General features: G+C 38.7%; 3 protein-coding genes across 3 annotated transcripts; 2 read left to right on the top strand and 1 right to left on the bottom strand.

Moving 5' to 3' along the window:
- The first annotated feature begins 3236 nt into the window (after nucleotides 1-3236).
- sdr39u1 (short chain dehydrogenase/reductase family 39U, member 1) lies at nucleotides 3237-7339 on the top strand. Its single transcript, XM_039601647.1, has 7 exons — nucleotides 3237-3261; nucleotides 3349-3432; nucleotides 4781-4887; nucleotides 5128-5210; nucleotides 5306-5427; nucleotides 5543-5695; nucleotides 6778-7339. The coding sequence occupies exons 2-7, from the start codon at nucleotides 3417-3419 to the stop codon at nucleotides 7203-7205; spliced, it is 909 nt and encodes a 302-aa protein (XP_039457581.1). The 5' UTR covers nucleotides 3237-3261; nucleotides 3349-3416; the 3' UTR covers nucleotides 7206-7339.
- Nucleotides 7340-7964: 625 nt separating this feature from the next.
- Nucleotides 7965-13190, bottom strand: mettl17 (methyltransferase like 17). The gene is made up of 14 exons (XM_031748317.2): nucleotides 13022-13190; nucleotides 11665-11806; nucleotides 11413-11562; nucleotides 11225-11312; nucleotides 10837-10918; nucleotides 10616-10689; nucleotides 10439-10533; nucleotides 10265-10335; nucleotides 9892-9999; nucleotides 9719-9787; nucleotides 9588-9638; nucleotides 9406-9498; nucleotides 8942-9138; nucleotides 7965-8194 (listed from the first exon to the last, which is right to left on the bottom strand). The coding sequence occupies exons 1-14, from the start codon at nucleotides 13088-13090 to the stop codon at nucleotides 8101-8103; spliced, it is 1383 nt and encodes a 460-aa protein (XP_031604177.2). The 5' UTR covers nucleotides 13091-13190; the 3' UTR covers nucleotides 7965-8100.
- Nucleotides 13191-13506: 316 nt separating this feature from the next.
- Nucleotides 13507-26123, top strand: parp2 (poly (ADP-ribose) polymerase 2). The gene is given in 18 exon segments (XM_031748329.2): nucleotides 13507-13683; nucleotides 14887-14973; nucleotides 14976-15095; nucleotides 15414-15590; nucleotides 15779-15849; nucleotides 16345-16395; nucleotides 16803-16899; nucleotides 17006-17081; nucleotides 17180-17282; nucleotides 17885-18038; nucleotides 19782-19923; nucleotides 20012-20075; nucleotides 20154-20288; nucleotides 21126-21253; nucleotides 21413-21512; nucleotides 21855-21953; nucleotides 22328-22452; nucleotides 25139-26123. Coding segments are annotated over 18 exon segments (1962 nt in total). The 5' UTR covers nucleotides 13507-13610; the 3' UTR covers nucleotides 25299-26123.
- Nucleotides 26124-26139: the final 16 nt, after the last annotated feature.

The raw sequence follows: 26139 nt of genomic DNA, 5'->3' as shown, positions 1-26139 counted from the left end.
CAATCTCTCACGTCATTATGGAGGAATTTAGGCTCACACTTCTCTAAAATGTTGCATCAACTTATTAACGTTAGCAGGCAGATTTTTATGCACAGCTCTCTGAAACAATATTTTAATCAGATTGCAGTCTGGACTCTGACTGAGCCATTGCAACACCTTCATTCTCTCTTTTTCAGACATTCTGTTGTAGATTTGCTGCCAAGCTTTAGCACAGTGAATGCAAGGTGCACAGGTGCTGTGGCTGCAAAACAGTCTTCAAATCGTCACCCCCTCCACCACCGACCTTGACAGCTGGCATGAGGTGTTTGTGCTGATATGCTGTGTTTGTTTTTTTTGGCAAACGTGGCAGTGTGCATTATGGCCAAACATCTCAACTTTGGTTTCATCTTTCCAAAGCACATTGTTACAGAGATCTAGTGGTTTGTAGCAGCTTAGCAAATGTAAACCATGCTGCTTAGGTTCCAGGGAACCCATCCACATAGGCCCAGTGGGGAATTTGCGAGGACACCCACTCCTGAGAAGATTGTGGTAATGCATTAACATACACGAAAACTGGACTGTATAGCTAACATCATTAACAACATTACATTATTATTGTTGTTATTGTTGTTAAGATGTTTGTTTTGCTTTTGTTGTTGTTGGACTGTGGCCCATGGAGCTGTTGTAACATTTACTTTTTGTCTTGTACTGCCACATAGTGGCGTGTCCAACGGGGTGGCCTGGGGGGGCACAGGCCACACCCCCAAGCGGACTGGCCACCCCAGGTCCCACCCCGAAGCTAAAACAATAAAATCCAATCAAATATCAAATGTACGATTATGTTTTCACAGTGAAGCTCAGATATTCGAGTGTAAGTGAATGCAGCATAGGCTTCTGCACTATGAGCATCACGGTAGCAAATGTCCCGGTAAGTAATATTAAGTTTATTGAGTTTAGTAAACTTCGGTGAAATTATAATACCAAGGAAAAAATAACACTTAAAGAATTCTTGCAACCGTCGAATATTTCAGACAGTAAGCTACTGGGGGGAGCTAGCATATGAGTTATAAGACATAATCCAAGTCGTAACGTTGCTGTATGGAGCTGCAGATTTGGTTGTAGGTTAGCATAGCTGGACTGGCCATCAGGCATACCGGGCATTTGCTCGGTGGGCTGATGACTTATTTATTTATTTATTTATTGTAACGGCATGAACAGTGAGAGGTGGTGGATTGGCCAGATGCTGGCCGATGTGTAAAAATAACTCAGTTGTTTGGTGGTGGCTATGGCGGAGCTTCCACAGGCCAGCAGGTGGATGAGGAAAAGGGAGGCAGGAGGAGAGACCCGAGGCGGTCGCCGCGGTCCGAGTGTCAGGTGAACTGAACTTCAGGTAAGAAGTTATGACCTGCAGTCTATCTGGGTCAGATATAAACCAAGTTTAGGTGGAGTTTATTTTCGTTGTGCTGACTTTTTACAGTCAGTTACAATAACTCGTACTGCGTACTAGCTACCATGACGGAGTTTCTATACAGCTGGGTGGGTGCTATGATGATACTGATACTGAACTTTATTTTATTCATAAGGTTAGTTAGTAGAGTTTCCAACGGCTCCTTAAAAATGGAATGGTCCCTCATTCAGAGAAAATATTACACGTTTCGTATTTAGCTGAGAAGAGACGCAGTTTGTCCCAGACTTCAGCTAGAATGAAAAAGACATAAAGCTGGATTTATTCTGTCTTTACGCTGTCAGCTGCCTCTTCTCCTCTCATTCTCTCCCCCTCCCTCTCCTGTTTCTACTTCAATCATGAAACTGATCAATGCTTTTCTCTTTTGTTTGTTTATCACCCACTTTGCGTCAGAAAGAGGAAACCGCCGGATGTCGCGCTAAACAACAGCAGCACGTTTAAGCTTGATCAGCTGTTGTTAGAATTTATTTAATATTAATTTCTAGTATCAGCTGATGTTTGCTGGAGCCACAGCTGTAAAAGCTGCTGGTCATGATGTCGGTTTGTATATCTGGTGAGATGGAAACATGAAGATGAAACCAGGAGATGTCCTTACTGAATCATCAGAGCTGAACAGGTGATGGAGAAACAGGTTTACCTTTTAGGTGACATGAATGAGTTGAAGTTATGAGCTGTTTCTGAGAGACAAATAACACCAGGATCCTTTTCTATGTAGTTGACAGCTGGTAACTGTGCAGGGGGGGATCTAGCAAAGTTTTGCCAGGGGGCCAGGTAGGGCATTAACAGGGAAAGGGGGGCACAAAGATACTTTTCTTTCTTATTCTCATTTAAAATATCTAGCTTTTATTTAAATAATTATCTGAATCTTGCCAACAAAGATTTTATCTGATGTCAAATGTATAGAAATCATACATATACCAAAAGACAGTGTGCATCACTGTCACAACAGCGTTTGTTTTCATTCAAAGGCTTTATGGCTTTAATACCTGGTGGGCCGGTCTCTGGTCAGAATGCCCAATTTTTTGTCCCAGTCCAGCCCTGCAGGTTAATACTGGCAGTGTCACCATGCCAGCTGACTGTATTTCATCATCAGCCAGTGTTGTTCTTTATACATCAATATTACCAAAGTTTACCATAAGGCAGCATAGAAAGTATTTACTTGCTTTCAGGTTTCATTCAAATGTTAGTCTTTTTAGTTGTTTCCCCACTTTTTTCCTGTTTCAAAATCAAACACCAGTTTGTGAGAAGATTATCTTCTTTTTTTCAATAGGCAGATAAAGTTTTGCATTAGCATTGGCTAATTTGCCAAATGTATGTTAAAAATGTTCGTATTTTAATATTCAAAAATGTTTTTGCCCAAAACATATGTGCACTATATGTCAGTAAAAATACTATGCAAATATTGCTGTCCTTGAATGCTGAATAAACACTGACAAAGCACTGATTGTATCTCTTGTACTTTATCAACGCAGTATCTAAAAACTTTGCACCGTAGTGGTTAAAATCTCATTCTAATAAGAGTTAAAAGCGCATTCGGTTATTAGGTTTATAGGGTTATTGAATTATGGTTAACGGTTGGTAGAAAGTTCTTTTTTAACATTATCTGCCAATTACATCTGCCACCCTTCTCCAAATCTGTGCCCCTACCTGGCCCCCCAACAAAAAATTTCTAGACCCGCCACTGCTGCCACATTCAAATTTATCAGAAAATGATACCCATAAATGGCATTTTTATGTCATTCTTATTCTTGTGCATCTGCGCTAATCCTGCAGTGATAAATGTCAATTACAGTTTGATAACAGAGCAGCTGGAGAAGGAGAGGAGGGACACTCCACACCAGTTGGTGGCGGTAATTCACCATTTTGCTTTTTGCCAACCGCCAATAAACCCTATACAGAAGAAGGAGAGGAGGGACTCGTTTACAGTGGCGTTTGGAGATTTAACTCAAGGTTAAAGGGCAAGCTTCTGGGCATGAGAGTTTTAATAGGTATGTACATTTTTTTTAAAAGTTACACGTTTTTGAAAGTTGCTCGGAAAGGTCAGAGTGACATTACGCTTTCAGCTAGCTGACAGCTAATGTTCACGTTGCAGCCAATAATGAAGTGCCCTATATCCATTAGTGAGTTTGTTCTTGTGCTTTATGTTGGGCTGTACCAATAATGCGAAAAGAGCCTGGGAGCTTCGAGAAAGCGTGCTAAAACTGTGTGCTTATTGTGTGTTTCATAGTTGAGTTTGCTCAGGTAATTCACAAAGCAATGTTTTGTAAGCATGTGCAATACGCATGCGCACTACACATGCACGACTCACCTAATTTTTTTTTTTATAACTTTGAAGCGCATCTATGTGTTTATTTAGTTGGTTGGTTAGTTAGTTATTTTCACCCTTTGTTTACATCAGTAAACATCAGCTAAATAACAGAAATATTTCTTTTGAAGTTAAACTTCAAAAACGAGAATAAAGTAGACCCAAAGCCACCTTAACATCATGAGCAAAAAGGTTTTTTTTGAAAGTTGCGACTTTATTTTGTTTCAGTAGTTACGTAAACGTAAAACGTTCAATAAAAAAAGCACAATATGATAAAATAAACAAATTAATATCTTAATAAGATTAAAAATGAATAAATAAATAAACGTAAATACAAAAAAATTAAATGAGTGTAATTTTAAAAGAAGCACCCAGAGAATGCAAACCTCCAACAAAGCAGGTTTGTTTTTTCTTTTAAGAGAATAGTATTGTATTTTGTATATATTCGTGTAATTTTCTTCTTTTAAAATGTACTTTAAGGAGTTTGTATTGCAGTAAAATGAATAAATTTCGGGTCAATTAGAAAGAAAGGTAGATGTGAAATGTAAAAATGAGGTCATAGGTCAAATGCGACATGATATTTGGATACAAATTATATGTGTGATATTTATGATCCCCATCTACCAGTATAATTCCCTAAATGTTGCCAACACAAACAAAGACGATAGCATTTTAAGCTGTTTTAAAGATATATTTTGCCCTTTGTTGGTTTGATCTTATTTGCCCTCGAACAAGAGGTCAGAGGTAACTTGATATTTAGCATGCTCATCTATTATTCCTTATGTAGCTGCATGTTGTCAATACAAACAACAGCAGTGAGAAACAGTTTTTTATAAAATCCATATATTGTGCATTAGTGTCACCTGAAACAGAGGTCAGAGGTCAAATGTGAGTTGCTATTTTAAATCTTTATACAGTACTTTCTTTACAAACTTGTAAGAATCACAGCTTCTAAGTTGGAGGAAGTGTGTAGCTTTTGTTTTTCAGTTTGTTCCTTTTGATGATTTCTCTGTTCGTTGTGTTCCTTGTAGGAGGGGGATCTGGCTTTGTTGGCCGTGAGCTGACCCGCCTGCTTAGGGACAAAGGTCATGAGGTCACACTGATATCCCGCCAGCCTGGTCCAGGGAAGATAACATGGGTATGACCTAAAGTTAATACAAAGTAATAATAACAAAGCAGAGACTGAGGAAAAGGGCAAACCTGAAGCTCATTTTAGGACCTATCCATTCATCACAGTTATTAAAACATCATACTGGAATTGATGCCTGATGGTTGGAAGGACTGAGATGTATAAACTGATAAATGTGAAAGGGGGATAGTCTCCAGATCCAGTGACATTTCTAAACATCTTTATGTTTCTTCCTCTCTGCTCCTGCAGGGTGAGCTGGAGTCTCAGGGTCTCCCACCGTGTGAGGGTGCCGTCAACTTGGCTGGAGAGAATCTCATGAACCCACTGCGATGGTGAGAAATAAATAATCAAAGAGTCCATCCTAATATCTACAGTATTTTAATGCATTTACAGGGATTGCCACTGTTCTTTGCCCTCTGTTTTGAAGGTGGAATGAAAGCTACAAAAAAGACTTGTTCTCCAGTCGCGTTGACACAACTAAAGCTCTATCTCGAGCCATTGCTGCTTCCTCCAGTCCTCCTCACTCTTGGGTGCTGGTGTCAGGTGTAGGTAAGCATTTAATAAGTGAAATTCTGTTCAGCACAGCAGATCAGATGAATTCACTGATAATATAGATAGTAATGTTACTATTAATGCTTAATATTTGTTTGTTTTCATGACACAGCCTGCTATAAACCCAGTCTAACAGCTCAATACACAGAAGACAGTGAATGGACTCCATTTGACCTTCTCTCAAGACTTGTCAAAGATTGGGAGGCAGCAGCACTACTTCCTGAAAATGTGGCAAAAACCACCAAACAAGTCATCATCCGGCCTGGTGTGTATACAGTGCATGCTTATGTTTATTATGTTCATTGTCCATCCTGAAAATGTCTAAATGGATCAGATGAAGGGCCAGCTGTAACCCTCTGTGTCAGGTCTTTTGCTGGATTTCTTTTCCTATTTTTTAAGGACATGACTTTCAGATACTGTTCGTCTGCTGTAGATGGTTTCTTTAGGCCTGCCACTTCTTCTTTTGTCCTCACATGTCTAGTTTCTTCATAATTTGTAAGGCACACTGCATATCATGTCAAGATATACCAAGTGTTTTGCTCATAGTTCTTTTGGAATCACCTTGTTGGTGCAAAAATACAATTTCTATCCCTGTCAAATTGTGTTATCCTTGGCATTTTTCAGAGATTGACTAAATGGACTTAAAGAAATGTGGAAAAGATTGTATTTTTGTGACCGCCTGCTAATAACCAAGTGCCCAAGGATACATTTTAAAAACAGTGGTTCATTTCTTGAATTGGGTGCATTTTTCATGCTTAAATGATTCACAGGTCAGTGATAACTGGTTTAACAAAAAACAAAGAAAGGGTGGGAAAAAAAAAAACCTTTCCTTTGAAAATGATCAGGTACAAGGACTAGATTTTAAAAGAGTAAAACAGCTACCAGCGTCCAAGACCATCAGTCTGGAGAACTATTACTCAAGATCACTTAAAAAAAAAAAAAGCACCTGATCCCTTGAAAGCAAGTGAAATGAAATAAAAAGGAAATGTTGGGTGGCCCAAAACTTTTGCATTTTGTACATGCATGCACAACATGTGCAGGTTTAAAGTATCTTATCTCTGTATTACTTTTATTTTACTTTTTTTCCCCCAGTTTTTCTAGCATGAATTGAAAATTTACCTCGTAGGCCATTTCACAGGAGATGGTCTGACTAGATTTTCTGAATGGAGAGCATAAGCTAGAACTAATGGTTCCTCAGTTATAAAGAGTGTCCCAGTAACTCAGCACTGTGAGCCAGCATGCATAATAGCAGGACTTCTCATTGGAAGAAAGCAGCCATCATTAAACATCTGTGACAAGTTGCAGTGAAAAACATCTGTGGTTTCTTATTTTCTATGCATCCACCAGGGGTAGTGCTGGGTCGTGATGGTGGGGCCATGAAGCAGATGCTGCTGCCATTCTGGCTCGGCCTCGGGGGTACCCTGGGATCTGGAAGACAGCCATTTCCCTGGATCCATGTCTCTGACCTGGCAGGAATCATTGTCCACGCACTGGAGCCACCTGCTGACACTCCACCCTCCTCATCACCACAAGTGTTCAACGGAGTCGCACCGCCTCTCAACACCAACTATGAATTCACTAAAGAATTGGGGCGGGTCTTGGGGCGGCCCACCATCCTTCCTGTACCTGGCTTTGTTATGAACGCCCTGTTGGGCTTGGAGAGGGCCGTGGTCCTTACTCAAGGCCAGAAAGTTATACCTAAGAGGACTTTGGAGTCTGGATTTCAGTACAACTACCCTGACTTGACCTCAGCTTTGAAGGAGATTGTTAGCTAACAACAGTATATGGCTGTTCATCCTTACTGTAATACAAGAATAAAAAAAAATATGAGCCTCAACGAGTCATTGAAAATGAATCTCAGGATCATGACTCCGTAAAAGACTGTTGTAAATTACACATTCATCAGATCTGTGTACTGATGAACTGGTGTTTCTCACATCGCTAATTAACACTTATGGGATCATGTTTGAAAAACTGTTTTAAATAAAATATCATGATTTACTTTAAACTGCTTCTCAGCATTTGGGATGATAACAAACAGCTCTAAAGCCTGGTGAGATGGCATCTTGGCTTACATTTAGAAAGCACTGGGACATGAATGTTGATACAGAGGTGCTTCGGTAAAATAAATCTGACAGAGTTGAGTCTTGATGACAGATGTGTCTAAACTTTCTCCTTTAGCAGCATTTGCTCCTTTCATTCAAACTCATAAACAGAGCTACAGAAGATAATCTTAGATGGTCGTAGAGCTAGCCATTATTGCCGCAACTAGTGACTATGTTTATTGTTATTAACTCCTAATTAATGCAAAAAACATGTCAGTGACACAGTTGTTAGTAATATTGCCACATACGGAGAAAGTTCCTGATTTGAACGCTAGCTTGGGTCTTTCCGTGTGGACGTTACCTTTCCTCCTTGGTACTTCAGCTGCCTTCCACAGTCCAAAAGTTATCCAGTTAAAAGACACAATTTTTAACTGAGCATCACTCTTCTTTAAAGAGCATCACTCTTCTAAAAATATAATCGTTTATTGGAGGTGGTACACAATAAAGAAAACTACAGAGAGGAAATGTATATGTAACTTGCAGCTCTTCTGTCTATAAAATAAAGTATTATCAGTTTAACGATGTATCGTATGTTTCCACAGAGTCTGTCTTTATGGCAGGATCGTCACTCTGAATCCCTGTTGACGTCTTCCTCTACACCCTGAATGATCGGCATTTGATCTCCCCAGTCACTGCTCCGGGCGCAGCGGTACATATCTCTGATTAAAATGACATTGAAATAAAACAATTAACAGAAGCTTTAAAACAAAACAAAACAGTCAAATAAGTCTATCAGTGACAATAAAACTCAAACAACAAAAAGCAATAAGAATATCCAGCAACAAAAGGTTGCCTTTTGCACAGAGCATCGACTATTATGAGATACCAAAAGTTTACAATGAATTTCTGCTTTATTTTGTCTAGTTCTGACACATTTTCTGATCACATAATTCAGAATTATAGCAAAATTTGATCAGTGATTCCCCAATTTGAAGACCAGGCAAGCCAGATCTTCTGCTGCATTTCCTTCCCTTATTCTCTCTTTTTGTATTTCCTGCCCCTTTCCTGTGTGACATCAACCAATGCACAAAAATCTAAAAGTATCTGAGCGTTTTGCATGCCTTCTTGTGTTTAGGCAATTTTTAAACACCCAAGGAGTTTTGTTACTTTTAAGAAACGTTGTTGATGAACTTGGGCACTGCATGGCCCCACACTGAATCAAATTCAAACAGTATGCAGCCCTAATAACCATTTTAATTACATATTTTTTCTTAGTTGATATTAATGCACCTGGTCCCTAACATCATATCTTAAAAACCCTCTGGTATCCGATCCAATCCAGAGTCGTAATATCACTGGATTCAGGACTGATATCCTCTCGATTTTAAAATTAGACTTCAAACTCTTCTTTTTGATGAAACCTGAGCTGAATCTGGCGACCCTGAAGCACTGATTTTTCTTTTTACCTGCTGTGTTTACGGGCCGTCACCACCATGTGCTGTAGCTGTCCGTCCGGGCAACACATGCGACAGTGGACATGCCTTGTTCTGCGCAGCACTGGTGCAATCAGCCTGGCCCACTCCACACCCTTTGTGTCTTCCTCCACTGCTTCTGTCCGCCTCAAAATTAGGTAGCTGAACTTCTCGATCTGACGGTCATTGTGCTGGAAAAGAAAAAGAAGTGTTGGTATGGAATTCATTCAGCCTTTATCTGAAAAAAGAAAAAAGAAAACATGTTTGCATATATAGCACCTTCTGTCAGCAACAAATATAAGACAAGTGTAAATTAATAATACTTAAAAGCACAACAAGAAGAAAATAAAGTTGTTAAGTTAAAAAGAACTAATTAAATCCAAAATAAAGGATAATTAACAGAATAGATCCCATTTAAAGTGAAAAGCTGTAAACAGACATAGACAGTTGAGTCTTACCCTTGGTAGAGACAGAGGTTGATACTGCTGCTGGAAGTTGCAGGGTGTGACGGGTTCATGGGCCAATTTGGGACACACCAGTTCATGAGAACACTAAAATAAATAAAGAGAAGTGCAATAAGACTGAGATACTGATGGCTTTAAGTATGACTTTAATTAAATCTACTGGGTGTTAAACTTACTGGAGCAAACACTGATGCTGGCCTGGAGTCATAAATGGTCTTCTCTTGTTTCTGGAGTCAGAAAACCAACACTTTAGTCTGATCAATAACAACTGGTGTGAACTGCTGTCTTATCTAGTGTGTTTAAATACCTTCAATAAAGTATCTCTGGCTTCCATGAGTATCTGATGGCCCTCTTTGGTCCCATTTTCCACCAGCACCTAGAACATAAAATGCAACGAGTAATAGTTTTTTTTTCCTGTTTCCTTTTAAACGCCAGAGGCTCACCAATCATTTTTTAAGTTTTACCTTTATTTGATCTCACCAGATATGAGCTTGTCTTTCTCCAAAGAGTGAATGCTGCCTCCTCTCGGTCCTTCACATTCGGCAGCTCTGAGAGGGTAAAAGCTGCAGTGACTAAATCAAACTGCACCTGAAAGGAGAAAAAGGATGGTCAGGATTTCCAGTTGTTGAGATTATCTGGAACATTAATGACAGCAAATCAACAATATTGGGATTTTCTTTATTTTTTGATTTTGTCTGTTTGTGTTCTTTTATAGAACAAAGACTAAAATATTAAAAACCCATGTACAACCCAGAATCTATATTGCATATACATTTTTAATAACACACTCAATTTTTTTAAAGTCTTGACAGTGAACACACTGTGACTTAAATAAAAGCTGAGGGAGTTTTACCTTAGGAGACACAGGGAGAAACTGCCTGAAATACACTTGTTTGATGCAGGATTCAGCTCTTTCGTCATCACCTGCTCAATTCAAAAAATAATAATAATACAATCCAGTCAGTTCCTATTAACATCTGTATTTCACATAAGAAAACAAAAATAAATTCTCTACATGTGTGTCTACCTTTCAGAAGTCGTTCTGCTAAAATGTTCATTGGCCCTGAGCTGTCCACACACACCATCTCCTTCAAAGAGTCCCCCCAGCATGCGTGAGATGCCCTGAGTAAACGGCCAGATTATAAACTTAGTTTATCTATTCAGACTAAAGCATTTACATGTTTAACTAGTGTTGCACACTAACCAGACAACTGTTCCTAACCCAGAACCAAAATCCAGGAGAGTGTGAGGAGCAAAGGAAGGATCCCTCTTCTTTATCTAAATGATGAGGGGAAAAAAGGAAAAACTGCAGGTATAACTGAGTTTAACCACAAAAAACAACTTCTGCTTGGATTCATGCAACTCTTAAAAAGGAAGCTCCCTGTATCACCACGTAAGCCGATCGCCTCCACAGCACTTTGTTACCTCATTCAGAACTCTCCTCACTGCAGCGTAACTACCAGCAAGTCGAGCTGCCATGTAGACCACGCCGAGCTCTTCATCATACCTGAAACACAGTGAGATGCTTGTAAATCTACTGCACGTCAAACTTAAGGACCAAAACTACAACTTCAGGATGGATCATGGTGGAGCGCAACCGTTCACTGGGTTTATCTAAAGAAAGCATCTTAAGTTTGTTAAAGGTATAAAATGTTCAGCATTTGTCATAAATCGCAGTGTTAGCTTCTCCTATTATGGGTAAAAGAGGCTTTTTCTCCTTTAGGAATGAGTAAAAATAACAAAGAGGCGTCCAGAACAGACTGAAACGTGAAAAACTGATTATGGATAACACTGTAATTAAATGACATGTTACTTCATGGGTCCCCAGTGATATGTCGTTCTTCGGAGCTCTGAGAGAACTTTCCTCCTGATGCGGTCTTCCAGTGCTTGCTCATCTATATCTGCAGAATAAATGTATATTTATTTTTCTAGCTGCTGCATTATATGATCTTGTTGCATGTGTATTATTACTTAAAAAAAAATTATACATTTGTCACCCACCTCCTCCCTTTTGCATGGCTTTCTCCCACAGTTCTTTCTCCAGGCTCACAGCTTTCTGCCTCAGGGTTAAATCCTCGACAGCTCGTTTCCTGCTCCACAGGAAGTTTGTGAGCTTGCGAGTGCGCTCGGGAAGCTGATTCACCTGAGCTCCTACAGAAGCAGAGATGGATGAGAGGCTTCAAGAGGGTTTCAACCAATGAAGCTGGTCAGAAAGATCTGTTATATTAACTGATTCACCAACACTAAGCTTACTGTGAATAATCGACTGTGCAGCCACGTGGAGTTCCTCAGGTAGTCGTAAAGTTTTCAAGTTGGTCACACCTGGGTGCTTTCTGTGTGGTTCACCCTTTAGGAAATCTACCTGTGGTTGCGGGTGTGTAGTTGCACTCATTGCCTGAAATAACAGGTTTAATTGACGCAGTTTTACTGACCTTTGAATTAAACTGAAATATGATTGTATGAGGAAATAAAAAACAGGAAATGCAATTACAGCCAGATTTTAGTTTTAAAAAAAAACAAGACAAAAAAACCCAAACAAAATCTGTGGTTCATTTATTCAATAGAATCACTGGCCACTACATTAGGCACATATACTGTTTGACTGCTTGTTAACATAGATATCTCATCAGCCAATGAGCAGCGACTCATTGACATGGACAAGATGAAATTTGGAAATTCAAATCAAGTATCAAAATTAGGATGAAAAGTAATGTATGTAACGAGGTTGTTTGTGTAACAAAATACTGGAGTATTGTTGGTGACCATGTCTACCTATTTATGATCACAAAGGCAAATTGAGGTCCAACCAATCCTAACAAGGTGTAACTAATGAAGTGGCCAGTAAGTGTATTTCTGATTTATTTAGATTCAACATTCAAGATTCAAAGTGTTTATTGTCATGTGTACAAAGAAAAGCATTTCTCTGTACAATGAAATTCTTTCTCTGCTATTCACACACAGATGCTGGTTAATATCTACAAATAGAACTAGAACAGATGAAAACAAATTGTATGAATAAATAAATGCAGACAAAAAATTGAAGTATTAAATAGATTTGTGTGCAAAAGAGCTATGAGCTTAATATGTTGGTTTGATATGTAAGATGACCTGATGTGCAAAAATTATTACTTTTAAAATGGGTCAGCTGTTCAAGAGTCTGATAACAGTGGGGAAGAACGAGTTGTTGAGTCGAGATGTTCTAAATCTAGATGTTTAATGAAATGTTTGAGTCCAAGGTAACTGGCAACCTGACCGCAGCCTTACTGGCCCCAAATACAATGTTAGAAAGACATAGCCAAGAGATTTTTTTTTTTCTGAGCTAATGATAAACCCAGAAAACTCCCCTCAGTGTTGCCATCAGTTCAAAGAATTCAGAGATGTTTTGGGGCAGCGTGTGAATAAACGTAGAAATCATGTTTCACACCAGTGAGATATGGCAGCCCTAACATCTGGGGGACAGCTGGAGTAGATTCACCACTAAATGGTGTATATCACGCCAAAAAATAAAATGTAAATCTACAGACTGAAACTATTTTGTTCTCTATAGCTTATGTGTCTGACCTCTGTGATTAAAAAGCTGCATTCGGTGGCAATAACAATCAGTACTCACCCGGCACACCAGCATCCCCAGAACTGTTCTCTGACAGAGAACACAGGGACTAAATCTACGCGGTACCATAACATCTGCTTCTACACGCGTTTAAATGACTCAAAATTCAACTTTCATCCAGCCCTCATTAAGTGTCACGTTAGAATCCCACCAATCCTTCAACAAAATAATTCCGACCACTACCTAAGGCGGAACACTTTAGCCGCTAATCTCTGTTCCCACCTCAGGAGAACAACGAAGAGTGCTACTCCGCGTACTGTCCAGCATCTGCGACATCAAGTTTACCTCTCGGTCACAGCATAGACAAATTTGGGCCTAAATTAAAATAAATATAAACCTAAATGTATTTTACACTTTGAACTACGTTTAATATAAAATTGTTGTCATGGTAACCACCTTCACGCCGAAAAAGACAATGGCTTCAGTTTTCACGGCGGAGTGATTCATCTTCACTTGAAACAATCGTTGACAGTGCGGCCGCCGCTCAGGAAACAGTAGTACGGTGGGGAAAAGTTTCCCGCCGTGTTTTAGTGTTATCGCTGAGGTTCCCCTTTAACAGCAGCCAGATAATTATTTTTAATAAGCCGCCATGAGGCGAGCGAGAAGTTCGAGAAATAAATGTGAGAGTGCGCCAGAAAATGGAGAAGCCCAGTCAAAAACAGGTCTGTATGTCTTATTAGCATAATATTGTAGCTGCTGCAGGGTAACTACGCCATTGGACTGTGGACATGTTCGCACAGGAGACAGCAAGATCAATATTATGAAGCTTCACTCATAATTCAGACACCGGTACTGTCCGGGTGAAATAACAATAAAAAATATTCAACTTAAAAAACAAACAAAACATTTTTTGTAGCTCGGTATGCTGATAAATCCGGTTGCGCTTCTGAAATTTCAGGTAAAATAAGTTCCTAAGTGAGCGGTTAAAATGACCAATAAAAAAAAGTATTTATTTGTTGTGAGCTACATTTATTGCATACCAAAAGCGAAGGGGCCTGTTCTGATGTGACCTGCTTTCTGTCTGATATATACTGCTAACATGCTGGAATGTTTATGTTAAATATGACCACTTTAATTTTAAAATAATGATGCCAATGTGTGTAGAAATGATTATGCTTTAAACTACTGTAAACATTTAGTTTTGGACGTTTTGTTCCGGAAGATGTGAGAGGGGTTAACCCAAACATGATCATGCTACTTTTCAAACCTTCCGTTTGCCCAGAGCAGCCAATCAGAACAAACTTGGATTAAAGAGAGTTTGCACTGAAATGAAGGGGAGAGTTTTTTTGATGCATTTGTTGAACTGAGGGGAGAATTGGAGTGTAATGAAGTCCCTTTAAAAGTAAGACTGATTGTTTTTTTGCAGCCACTATTACGTAATATGTTTGTGGTGCTTCTGTTAAAATTAACCTAAAATGTTTGACAGCTATCTGTACCTTGCAGGAAAAAAAGAATCATGTATTGGTTTTATTTTTCTCTTTCAATATTTTAATATTGAAGAGTTTATCCAGACTTCGGAAAGCTTAATTTTTTTAAAAACAACAGCAGCATTAATGCTTTTTTATTTTAATATGATTGGTATTTGTCAGGAGACAAAAAATAAGGAAGTTTAAAACAGGTATTACATACACAGTAGACATACCAATACCAGTACACAATCCCACCGAATTCTCCAGATACCCATAGGATTAAATTTGACCGGACTGAAAAAAATAAAACTGAGGACATTTTATATATTTTTGTATTACGTTGTATTATATGAGGGTTTTTTTTCACAGAGTTTTAATAACTTAAAGACTTGTTTCTAATCTCTAAAAGGCCACTGTGTAAGAGTTAGATTTTCTTCCGTGTGTGTTTCTAATCAGTGTGGCAGTGGATGGGAGATAAAAGACAGTGGGAACCATACTCTCCATCAGCCTGTGCCGTCTTGGACTCAGCCGTCTCTTCGGGAAAACATCTGTCACTCTCTCTTTGGGCTCGGGGACAGCCTATGAAGTTGATCTGAAGAAGATGGTTCAGATCAATCCTGTCACAAAGTACAAACGGAAAATTCGCTGTCAGACTGTAAAAGCAGGTGTGTGAATTATGTATTATACCACATATGTCTGCTGTTGTTTCCTACAGCATCAGTTTGTTTTAGTTTTTTTGTTGTTAATTTTCTGTCATCCTCCCTGCTCCCTGTGTTCTGTTTTCATAAATCCTCCTTTTTAAATTGTGTTGTTTGATATTTCCTTAACTGTAGTTAGTTTTTAAAGAAATGCTGTTTGTAGAAATGGTATCCAAAACATAATATCATGACATTTATATTGTTTATTTCAGTTTAAATTTAATTGAAAAATCTAAATTCCTGGAGGTACTCAAAGTCTTTCCTCTTTTCTCCTGTTTTGTTAAGAAAGTCCGAATGAAGCTGGTGACGTTGCTGCTCATGATGAGAAATCAGTTGAAGTTAAAGAGGAAGATGAGGACACAGAAGAGCAGCCTGCAGCTAAGAAGAGAAGAGGACAAGGCAAAAGCCAGACAAAAATTGAAGAAATGCCCAAAAAAGCCAAAGAAGAAGTAAAAAGTGAAGGTAACATGGATCTAATTTCTATATATACTTTTATATTTTTATAAATTTTACAGCCATGACAATATTGGTCATTATCAAAGCACAGTAACTTTTAAAGCTTTTAAAGATCAGGTGAGCATGGAATTGCATCTGAACTGTAGATGTTTCTTCACCTCACTACTCTTTCGTGTTTGATCTGCTCTGAACAGAAGTTGTGAAGACAGTGGTCATGAAGGGAAAAGCACCAGTAGACTCTGAATGTAAAGCCAAACTGGGAAAGGTACAGTGTCTGCATCCACATGATATATAAATCTCACGATTCATGTCAGTCCTGCTTGTGGTTTGACACCTGGCTGCTAAAAGGCAAAGCTTTCCCCCAGTTACACTTCCTCTTGTGACAAACTATTCTGATCAGTGTCTGGTTAAACACAAATAAATCTTTCAGCGAAGCTTAAATTTTGTAAATGGTTGTTTTCAACTGAATAACTTATATATGATTGCATTTTTCCACATACTAAACAGATCAGCAATAAATCTGAGAAGTATTGTTGCAGTTAGAAGATAATAAATTCATCTTGTTACATATGACTGTTACATGAAAACATATAAAGTAGTAATTGGTTCTGTTTAAAAAATCTTTTAACATCATTGCAAATCTGTTCTTTTTTAACACACAAAAAAGTAAATATTTTATATACAAATATTTATATTTCCTTAATGCAGACATGGTGGAATTTTTTGATTTGTATAACTAATTTTAATATTTCTATTTCAGGCTCATGTTTACAATGAAGGAAATGATGTTTACGATGTGATGCTAAACCAGGTAACACAATTTCAAGGAAATAAATTATGCTCAGTTCCATCCTTATAATTTTTTTTAAGGCTGTGTGCCTCAGATGGTCATACTAGGCACTACCCCTGTCTGCGACATCATCCAAAGTCAAGAGTTGAAAAACCTGTCAGAAACTGACTGTTTGGAGCAGCCTGAACCCTGAGGTTTTGGCTCACAGGGATTATTTGTGCACACGCTGACCTCATTGTTCAGTAAATATGCGATAGCATGATAGATCCACTTTAATAACATTTCTTATTATTCATTCTGGAGCAGTATAGGCGGTACTTTATAGGTAATAATGAAAAAGTGATCACTTTAAAACTCACAAATTCCGTTTTCTAGGTTTAGCTTTCAACTTTTAGCCTGCAGTAAACATTATTTGTTTCAATTTGCAGACAAATCTTCAGTTTAACAACAACAAGTATTACCTGATCCAGCTGCTGGAGGACGACAACTCCAAGGTTTACAGTGTGTGGATGAGATGGGGCAGGGGTATGTTCACTGTCAACTGACAGTTTTTGTTTGAAAATATTTGTCATTTTGCAGAAATTGTACCACCTTTGTGCATTTTGTTGATTTTTATCATTTGTTTCTGCAGTGGGTAAAGTGGGTCAAAACAGCCTTACAGCCTGTGGTGGAGACCTGCTGAAGGCCAAGGACGTCTTCAAGAAAAAGTGAGTTTATGTGACTGACAGTGGAAAAAGAAAGGTTTTCCAGATGCTTTGCATGGATGTGTGTTTGGTGAAATTCCGACTTGTTTGTTTTGCTGCAGGTTCTTTGAGAAGACCAAGAACGAGTGGGAGCATCGAGATAGTTTTGAGAAAGTAGCTGGAAAATATGACATGGTGTTTATGGACTACAGCACGAATGAAAAGGTACGTTCATGAAAAGTCTTGCTAAAAGTCATTCATAGCATTTAGCAGCCATGTTGGCACAGCCTCTGGGCCTTCTTACTTTGAAATTCCTATATAAGTGAATAGAAAAAAAGCCATACTACTGCCCACGACATTACTGCTTCATAAACACCTCAGTCCAGAGGCCTGAGCCGATTCGCATCTCTGGGTCTTAATTAGCTCTTTGGGGGTCGGATAACTGTCATCTCTGTTGTTGAAGAATTGTACTATAGATTTCTAGTCAGGAGTCTTTGAGTGTTATGATGCTAAAACTTCTGTCAGCAGAAGTTGCACTGGAGAAATATGTTCAGAAATATGTTACATTCAGTAAAAGATCACAGTAGATAGCCGCCCCTCTCCGAGTCTTGTTAAAGGCAATATTTTCTTCCCACTCTCACCAAATGTTTTCCGTAAATGGGGAATGTTTGATTGTTGGGATTTTTTCTGTATCTTTGTCGGGTTTCACCTTACAGTATAAAGCACCTTGAGCTGACTGTTCTTGTCATTTGGCGCTATATCAGTAAAACTGAATTAAAAGGTTGGATGTGTCAGATTGTATTCATGGATGTTTTTCACCATTCCAGGAGGAGAATGAGACCACAGTGGATACTAAACCAAAAAAGAAGACCTCCAAGCTGGATTTAAGGATTCAGTCTCTCCTGGAGCTCATCTGTGATCTGAAAGCCATGGAGGAGTGTGTGCTGGAGATGAAGTTTGACACCAAGAAAGCTCCTCTTGGTCAGTCTGACTCAAATTCATCACTATAGGTTGATTTGACTAATAGACTATGTGCACCTTACCATATGCTACTTCCGGTAGGGAAACTCCTGTAGGGCGCTTCGTTTCCGGTGTGATATTCGCGTCTTGTTTACAGTTGGGTTTTCCAAAAAAAGTCAACCAAATGGATGAATCAAATGGCGATTTCAAGATGTCTTGGGCATATACCAAATATATCTGTAGATGATGTTCATCGACTTGTCGATATTTTTCCCCAGCGCCTCAGAGCAAAAGAGAGTAAGGATTGAAATTTCTCAGTATTTGTATATGGAGTTCCCTCGTTTATCGCAGGTGTTATGTTCTAAAAATAACCAGTGATAGGTGAAATCCGTGAAGTAGCCAGCTTTATTTTTTACAATTATTTTAGGTGTTTTAACATTGTAAAACCCCTCACTACACACTTTATACACTTTTCTCAGACAGGCATGAACAGTTTCACACTTTTCTCTCTTGTTTAAACACTCTCAAAGTTCAAACCTTCGTAGAAAAAAAAGTCCATTATAGAATGAAGCCTGTTTTCAGTCCCAAACATTTATTTGAGAAATAAACATACAGTATATTTGTTTTCCTATAAATAATAATGACAGATTTTAGAACTAATGAATTTAACTTTAAGCTTAATTCCTTAATTTAAGCTTAATGCACCTTATAATCCAGTGCGCAGTATGGTAAAAAAATAAATAACTTCTACCTTCCTTTAGCATGTCCAGAAGTCCAACTTTTTATGCAATGGTTATCTTCCTCTGCCCTTTGGGTGCTACCGCAGGTGCCTTTGACGGTGCAAGACGTTTCGTCAACATTGTTGTGTTTGTTGGGGAGAAAACTTACAAACACACAGTACAGCACTTCAGAGTCACACTGCTAGTGATCGATGTAGTGATTCTGTGCTGTACAGGAGAGCACGGCATGGCACGGAGGAGATCGACAATGATCTGCAGCCGATCGGGACGCAGAACACAATGCGCTTTAAGAAAAAAAAAGCATGCAAAATTGCACTAAAAGAATCCGCGAAACAGCGAGGCTGCAAAAGGTGAACAGCGTTATAGCGAGGGACCACTGTAATTGTGAAGATAAGTCACAACATACCCTTCATAAATACTAGAACATATAGAGACCCTTACCAGCAATCATTCATGTATTTTTTCATATTCTGTGGCTTTTTTTTCACAGTTTGTTGACATGCTGTGTAGGTGTGTACTGATATCGACATAACGGGGAAACATCTGGCTTTGACAATTGTTCACCTGCAGCTTGAATGCTGAACATTTGCCTGGATAAATCATAAGAACTGTCACTATACAGAGATGTGCCTCTGAATGTGAACGAACCGGCTTCTGCATGCAGTTCTGCTTGTGTTGAGTGATGTAAACAAACAATCGATCTACGCTCTTCAAACATCAAAATTGATCATTTGATTTTTTTTATGACACAGCAATGGTGAGTGTTCCCACCTTCTGCTCTTTGTAACTTAACGCGATCTTTCCGTTTTCGTATTTTGGACATGATTTGGAGTCCACCTTTTCAGTAGCAATTGACTGCAAAATAAAGCTACCGGAAATGTACAACACTACATCCGGTCTTACAACAGGAAGTTAGCATTTTCTCGTGCACAGGGTCTATTGAGAAGATGAAGTTGGTGACAGAGTGACCAGTATTTCCATACACTGTGTCAGACTTGACATTTTTCTTCCTTTCTATCTTTAGGCAAGCTGACCCCAGAGCAGATCCGAGCAGGTTACTCAGCACTGAAGAAGATCGAGGATTGCTTGAAGAAGAAGAAAGGAAGCAATCGTGACCTTTTAGAAGCATGCAATCAATTTTACACCCGCATCCCACATGACTTTGGGTAAAAGGATGAAACTTTAGACAAAACCAGAGAGTGAATAGTTACCACCACTTCCTGTCTGCTGTAACTAAAAGATGTACCCTTATAGGTTGAAAACTCCACCACTTATCCAAACAGAAGAAGAGCTGAAAGCCAAAATTGCCCTTTTAGAGGTAAAATGTTTTGATTTTTTTCTGTTTGCTTAAATTTTTTTTCTTAACTGAACAGTGTCTCCCATCCCTGTTTTAAAGGCACTGAGTGACATCCAGATAGCAGTAAAAATGGTCAAGTCCAGTGAAGACAGCGATGAACATCCTCTGGACAGACAGTATCACTCCCTCCAGTGCAAACTGCAGCCTCTGGACTCCAGCAGCAATGAGTACAAGGTCAGTGTGATTTAAATAATTAACTATCCAGTTTTACCAAACTGTGTTACATTATTGACGTTACCTGTTCTTAGCCTGAAAACAATTTAATAGGCCGATGTAGTTGCTTAAGACTTTTCTGCATCAAAATCGTTATGCACAGAGAATAATTTATTCATTTGTAGTCATTTCACTTGAAGTGTTGCAACCTCAGAGTTGACTAGTCGATATTTTGTGGTGAATATTCTCATCTGATCATATTCTCCTTGGTAGTTACTTTAATAATGCCAAACCTGTCAGGGCTCATATATTATTTTTGGCAGCAAGACGGACAGACTATTTGTGACCTTCTGACTGCTAGTTAATTTATGTTTACACTAGCTAAACTAACTAATTGACACTATGTCAGGAACATAGTGTTCCAGAGATCTCTCTGCAACCACAGATAGTTTGTCTGTCAGCAGAAGCTGCTGCTGCTGAGTTTGTGTAACCTATCATGTCCAAATGTGAAAACAGCAAAGGCTCTGTTGTTATGATTTCAATTTAAAATAGGGTAAAATTGATTTGATATGCTGGAAATACTAGCTTTTTCAGTGTATTTTCTTTTAATGTAGACTAAAATACCTATCAGGTAGGGTACTGCTCTGTAAACTGTGGCAAATGTTGTTTAATTCAATCAAGAGATAACGTGCATATATCTCACAGTGAACTGACTGATATTAAGTAGGAACCATGGAGATTTTCTTTAGCTGACTACATTTGCTTTCACACTAAAACTTGTGTAGTTGTTGGTCTTCAGTATTATCTTGGATTTGTTTCATTGTTCATCGACCTAACTTTCCTCCTCTTTGTGTGAAGGTGATAGAGAAGTATCTGCACACCACTCACGCCCCCACCCACTGCGACTACACCATGACTGTGCTTGACATTTTCTCAGTGGACAGAGGCGGGGAGAGCAACAGTTTCCTGTCGCAGTTAAGTAACAGGTAAGAAGAAATACTGTTACTGCTTTATGACTTAAAGCTGACTTCAAAATCCAATTTATTTTGTTGCACATTTGCCTTGATAAAAATATGACATTCATGTCAATGAAAATTATGTTTTCTTTCACAATGAGCCAAGCTAACCATTTACCTGTCCGCCAGGACTCTGCTGTGGCACGGTTCACGTCTGTCTAACTGGGTCAGCATCCTCAGTCAGGGACTTCGAGTGGCCCCTCCTGAAGCTCCTGTTACTGGTTACATGGTAGGATAGAATATCAAAATGCAAAAAGTCCTTAAGTCCAGTTTTAGGGCTTATTGGTGTCTTAAAAATGTATTGATTTTAATTTTATAAAATGGTGCAGGAACCTCGGTGAAAGAATGAAAGACAAATAAAATATACACACTGTTTGATTTTGTCTCAGCTTGTATGTGACAGAAGTGAAACAAATTTTTAAGAAAAAATCAATAAAATTAATCTAAATAATTACATTTTAAGGAGTCTTTAACATTTTATCAATTTTCAACATGAAAATATCCCAGACATTGAAATTGAACTCAAAGTCTGACATCGGTATATTACCTTTCTCATTTCTCTTTCACTCAGTTTGGTAAAGGTATCTACTTTGCTGACATGTCATCCAAAAGTGCCAACTACTGCTTTGCCAACCAGAACAACAATGTTGGACTGCTGCTACTGTGTGAAGTAAGGTTTTTTTTGCGGGGGGGGTTGCCATTAATCGTTTTCATTATTAAAGTTTTGTTGCAGCTGCTGTGGCCTGCAAATTTCTTAAATTTGCTGCCAAGGAAATGTCTTGTCTGTAATCTGCAATGAAGTTTTGTTTTTGCAGGTTGAACAGATATATTTGTCATTTGTAATTCTACGCATATGCAGATATTTTTTGATCCTGCAATGATGATGTTTACTGCAGAGGTCTCAGGTAGAGACCTGTAGGGAGCCAAAAAAGTTGAATTTGATACCCAGAAAAACTCCTCTGCAAAGTGTAATTTAACCACATGAAACGTCTGGCTTAAATATAATGCAGCACTGGTAAATATTCATAATCTGTTTGCCCACAGGTCGCTCTGGGAGAATCTAATGAGCTGCTGGATGCGGACTATGAAGCAAACAATCTGCCTGCTGGAAAGCACAGCACCAAGGGGCTGGGACAGACTGGACCTGACCCCAAAAACTCTGTCACACTGTAAGTCTTTCTAATTATAATGATATATTTAACACAGGCCAGTTATTGCTCAGTTATTTGGTCTATTGCTTTAAAACAAGGCCTTCATAACTTTTAGTTCACTCAAAACACAGCTGCCTATCGTGTTCAGCACTGCTCATTCAAGGACAGTATGGACGGGACGCATGCAACCTCTAAGTTAAGTGAAGCAGTTCTCCACCTGCTGCGAGTTAGGTTAGCTGCTGGGCTTACAGCAGGTTTCCAGAGCCGTTTAAGAATTATTATTACCAGCTGCTGTTGTACTCTGTACTACTCCAGGATAACAGACTCTCTGGAGAGCAGCTGAATGGCACCAAAGAGAACCATGACACCCTGCTGGTGGGAAAACACCATGGGAGGGGCTGGGGATAGTTGTGTAGAGATCACTTATCGTTTAAAACAAAAGGAAGGGAATATTGTAAATAGATGGGCAAAATAAATAAAAGAAATTCTAGAAAGCAACACAGAAAACACTTAGGCAGCTTTAATGTCCCTGTCAAGCCCACTGAAGTAAAGTCTAAAGCTCAATTTGTGTGGGAAACACTGATTTAAAGTGATACATTTAGTTCAGAGACCCTTGTATCCCATAGTGCTTGTATAGATTACCTAAGCTGTTTATTTAATCTACTTAGACCTCTCTACTGAGGGCCATGTTCAAGCACTTCATATAAATGTCAGATGTTTATGTTACAGAAAGAGGCAATTTGGAGTGAAACCAATTAAATGAAAGTCAAAATACTGAATGCTGAACTCTGCTGGCTACACGGTGACTCATTCGTTAATGCACTGGCCTTGCTTTCCCCTTGTTTATTCTGCTGTTTTTCCTGCTTTGCCGCTTCTCCTCCATAGCTTCCACCAAATTCTGTTTTTCACTGCAGACCAGTCAGCTGAGCATGAAACACAGCAGTGAATGTATTTAGCACCATTCGTGAAAATTAAGTCTGACCTGCCATGATAGAAAATTCAGTTTGTTTGGGGTTTGCTATGACCTTATTAGATGGTTGAAATAGCTGCAGTCTGTGGGGTTATACACTCCTAGCTTCTGTAGTCTGCTTGTCACAGTTTCCCATATCCCTTAGGTGTGTAAGGAGCCTGTAAGGCTGCAATAAAACCGTAGCATATATGAATGTGTGAACGGGTGATGGTGTTTGTTGTAGTAGTGGTGTGTGTAGGCGTGAAAATAGGTGCACAAAGTTTCCTCAAATAATTTATTAAATAATACGATATAATAGTTTCTAAATGTGATTGGTAACCTGTCCAGGGTGCATCTTGCCTCTATGGCAGCTGGGGTAGGCTCCAGCCTTCGTCTGGCACTGAATTGGATAAGTGGGAGAAAATGGATGCATGCATCAATAGATTGACCCACTTTGTGAAGAATAAGCAGTGTAAATGTCTAACTGTGATCCTATGGTTGTTCTTCAAACTCACTGGAAATGTAGCTGGGTGAGAAACAGACCAGCAGGAAAGGGCCAGGGGTAGGTGGTTAGCAACATCTGAATTGTTTCAGATGGATAAAAAAAACAATTTTAAATAAATTGCCAAATATTGAAGAGGTGTTCATATACCTGTGCCCCATATAAAATCGATGTGTTTGAAACACTGGGTTGAAGTCACTGTGAGTAGTCAGTGAGACTAGAACGATGCTCCCTAAATGCACTCCATTTACCAGTGAACAAATTCATAATCACAATCTACAAAGACGATAGAGAAGATTCAGCTGTGTGAACATTTTAGAGCCATATTTATTTGTTGTTGTTAACTTGTCTAAAAACAAGAATGCTACAGAAAGTAGTTTCAAAATATTATCGCACAGTTTACAGTCCTACATTGAAGCCTGTTAATTACTGAATCACCTTTCCACTATAACGACTCTGTCATTATATATAGTGACAACTGTCACCTTAGGCCTACATTTTACCTACACGTGTATGACCAGTATTTATATTCTTTTCATTACAATTAACAAACTGCGCCTGTCCTGTTAGTAAGTTACCTGCAGCTGAACAATTTAGTTTACGACCTTTCACTGCAGTTTTTTCAATGCCTTAAAATGCTCTTTAATCTTCACACCTAATTCTGTTAAAATTAGCAGGAGGTTTGGAATATATCTTCATCACTTGCATAATAACAGTACCCATTTATCCAATACAAGCCTAAGGTTTGATAACAGAGCTTATTCTATTTGCAAATTAATAGTAGTATACTGCTGCACACTGTTTGACACCCAGGACACTGTTTGGTCCTGGGTGTGAATCTCCTGGCCAGCTGGGGTCTGCATGCTCTCCCTATGTGTGCTTCCTCGGACAGTCCAAACATGCTTGTTAGGTTAATTGGCAATTCTAAATTAGCGATAAATAAGAATGTGAGTGGTTGTCTGTCTTGTGTTAGCCTTTTAATAGACTGGAGGTGCCCTGCCTCTCGGTCCAAGATAGCTGGGATGGGATTCAGCTTTCCTGTGATTCTGAACTGGAGGAGCTAAGAGGATGGATCCCCAAAGATCCTAAAAATGCCCTAAGAAAAAAAAAATGAAATTGAAGCCAAAGAGTGTGCAGAATGTTTTCTTTTTTGGGGAAAAAAATTGTTACAATCACCTAGAAGAAATTTTAAACAAAGGTCATTTGTGTTAATCCCACCGATTTATTTTATTGTTTCTCGATTTCTTTCTCAGGGACGGTGTGACTGTGCCGATGGGGCCTGGCGTGAAGACGGGAGTGGGTAAATCTAACGCTTACTCCCTCCTCTACAACGAGTTCATCGTTTACAATCCTGCACAGACTCGCATGAGGTACCTGCTGCGTGTAAAGTTTAACTACTCATCACTGTGGTGAAGCCTTGGAAACTGTGGGCCTTTGTGAAATATGGATGAATGTTTGGGTTTTTTTAGTCATTCTTCATGTAGCGTTAACTTCTATGTTTTGGGGCATGGGTGGGGTCTGGATGTTACACCTGAAAACACTCATTCATATAGGGCTGCAGCAATTGCTCAACTGAGAAAAATCATTTACAGCTGTTTTGATAATATAATGAATTGTTTTAGGATTTTTCCAAGACAAAAATTGTAGATGCATTATCACAGGCATGACTAGTGGATGTTTCATTATACAATAAATTATATTAAAAAGGAAAATCTTGTATATGGGTTGTTTATTTTCCCCCATCTCTGGATTAGTGCCAGCATTTTCACTTCTTTGACATCTTATATAGAATTGACTGCTGGATTGAAATAACTCAAAATAATCACTGATGCTGGCAGCAGAATTTGCTGAAGGTTCTGCATCTCCATATATAAATGAGTGTCTGAGGAAACCATGAGGGACCAACTGAGGGAAAACATCAACTTTGAATTAAACTTTTTCTTGGATTTTCTACAGTTTCTCTTATATCCTGGTATCATTTATAAGAAAAAGCTGTTGTTCGACAGAGGTTTGTTATACTAAATGTATCTCTTTGACATGGAGAGGATACACAAAACCTTTTGCACTACTTTTTGTCCCTGTATATGTATATTACTAAACGTCCTTGGATCAGTTGAAGGTCTCATTATTAACGATAGGATGGTTTTAGTGTAGGTTTGTTGTAACACAAATATTCTTCTGGATCTGTTATGAAGATGAAGATTTTTAAATTTTGAAGAGTGGGAATAAAAAAATAAATGACTCAACATAAAGT

Source organism: Oreochromis aureus, linkage group 18 (genome assembly GCF_013358895.1).
Source record: "Oreochromis aureus strain Israel breed Guangdong linkage group 18, ZZ_aureus, whole genome shotgun sequence".
Classification (NCBI taxonomy): domain Eukaryota; kingdom Metazoa; phylum Chordata; class Actinopteri; order Cichliformes; family Cichlidae; genus Oreochromis; species Oreochromis aureus.
Note: the sequence above shows the minus strand (reverse complement) of the source record. Positions and strands in the feature narration are given on the sequence as shown.

What these genes read in the sequence shown, in the direction of transcription:
- mettl17 (XM_031748317.2), bottom strand. Translation starts at nt 13,090, where the DNA reads ATGGTACCGCGTAGATTTAGTCCCTGTGTTCTCTGTCAGAGAACAGTT. An exon ending in CAGCATCAGTGTTTGCTCCA is followed by an intron (nt 9,499 to 9,587) that starts GTAAGTTTAACA and finishes TATTTATTTTAG; the next exon opens with TGTTCTCATGAACTGGTGTG. An exon ending in ACGGCCCGTAAACACAGCAG is followed by an intron (nt 8,195 to 8,941) that starts GTAAAAAGAAAA and finishes CATTTTAATCAG; the next exon opens with AGATATGTACCGCTGCGCCC.
- sdr39u1 (XM_039601647.1), top strand. An exon ending in CTCATGAACCCACTGCGATG is followed by an intron (nt 5,211 to 5,305) that starts GTGAGAAATAAA and finishes TCTGTTTTGAAG; the next exon opens with GTGGAATGAAAGCTACAAAA. An exon ending in ACAAGTCATCATCCGGCCTG is followed by an intron (nt 5,696 to 6,777) that starts GTGTGTATACAG and finishes TGCATCCACCAG; the next exon opens with GGGTAGTGCTGGGTCGTGAT.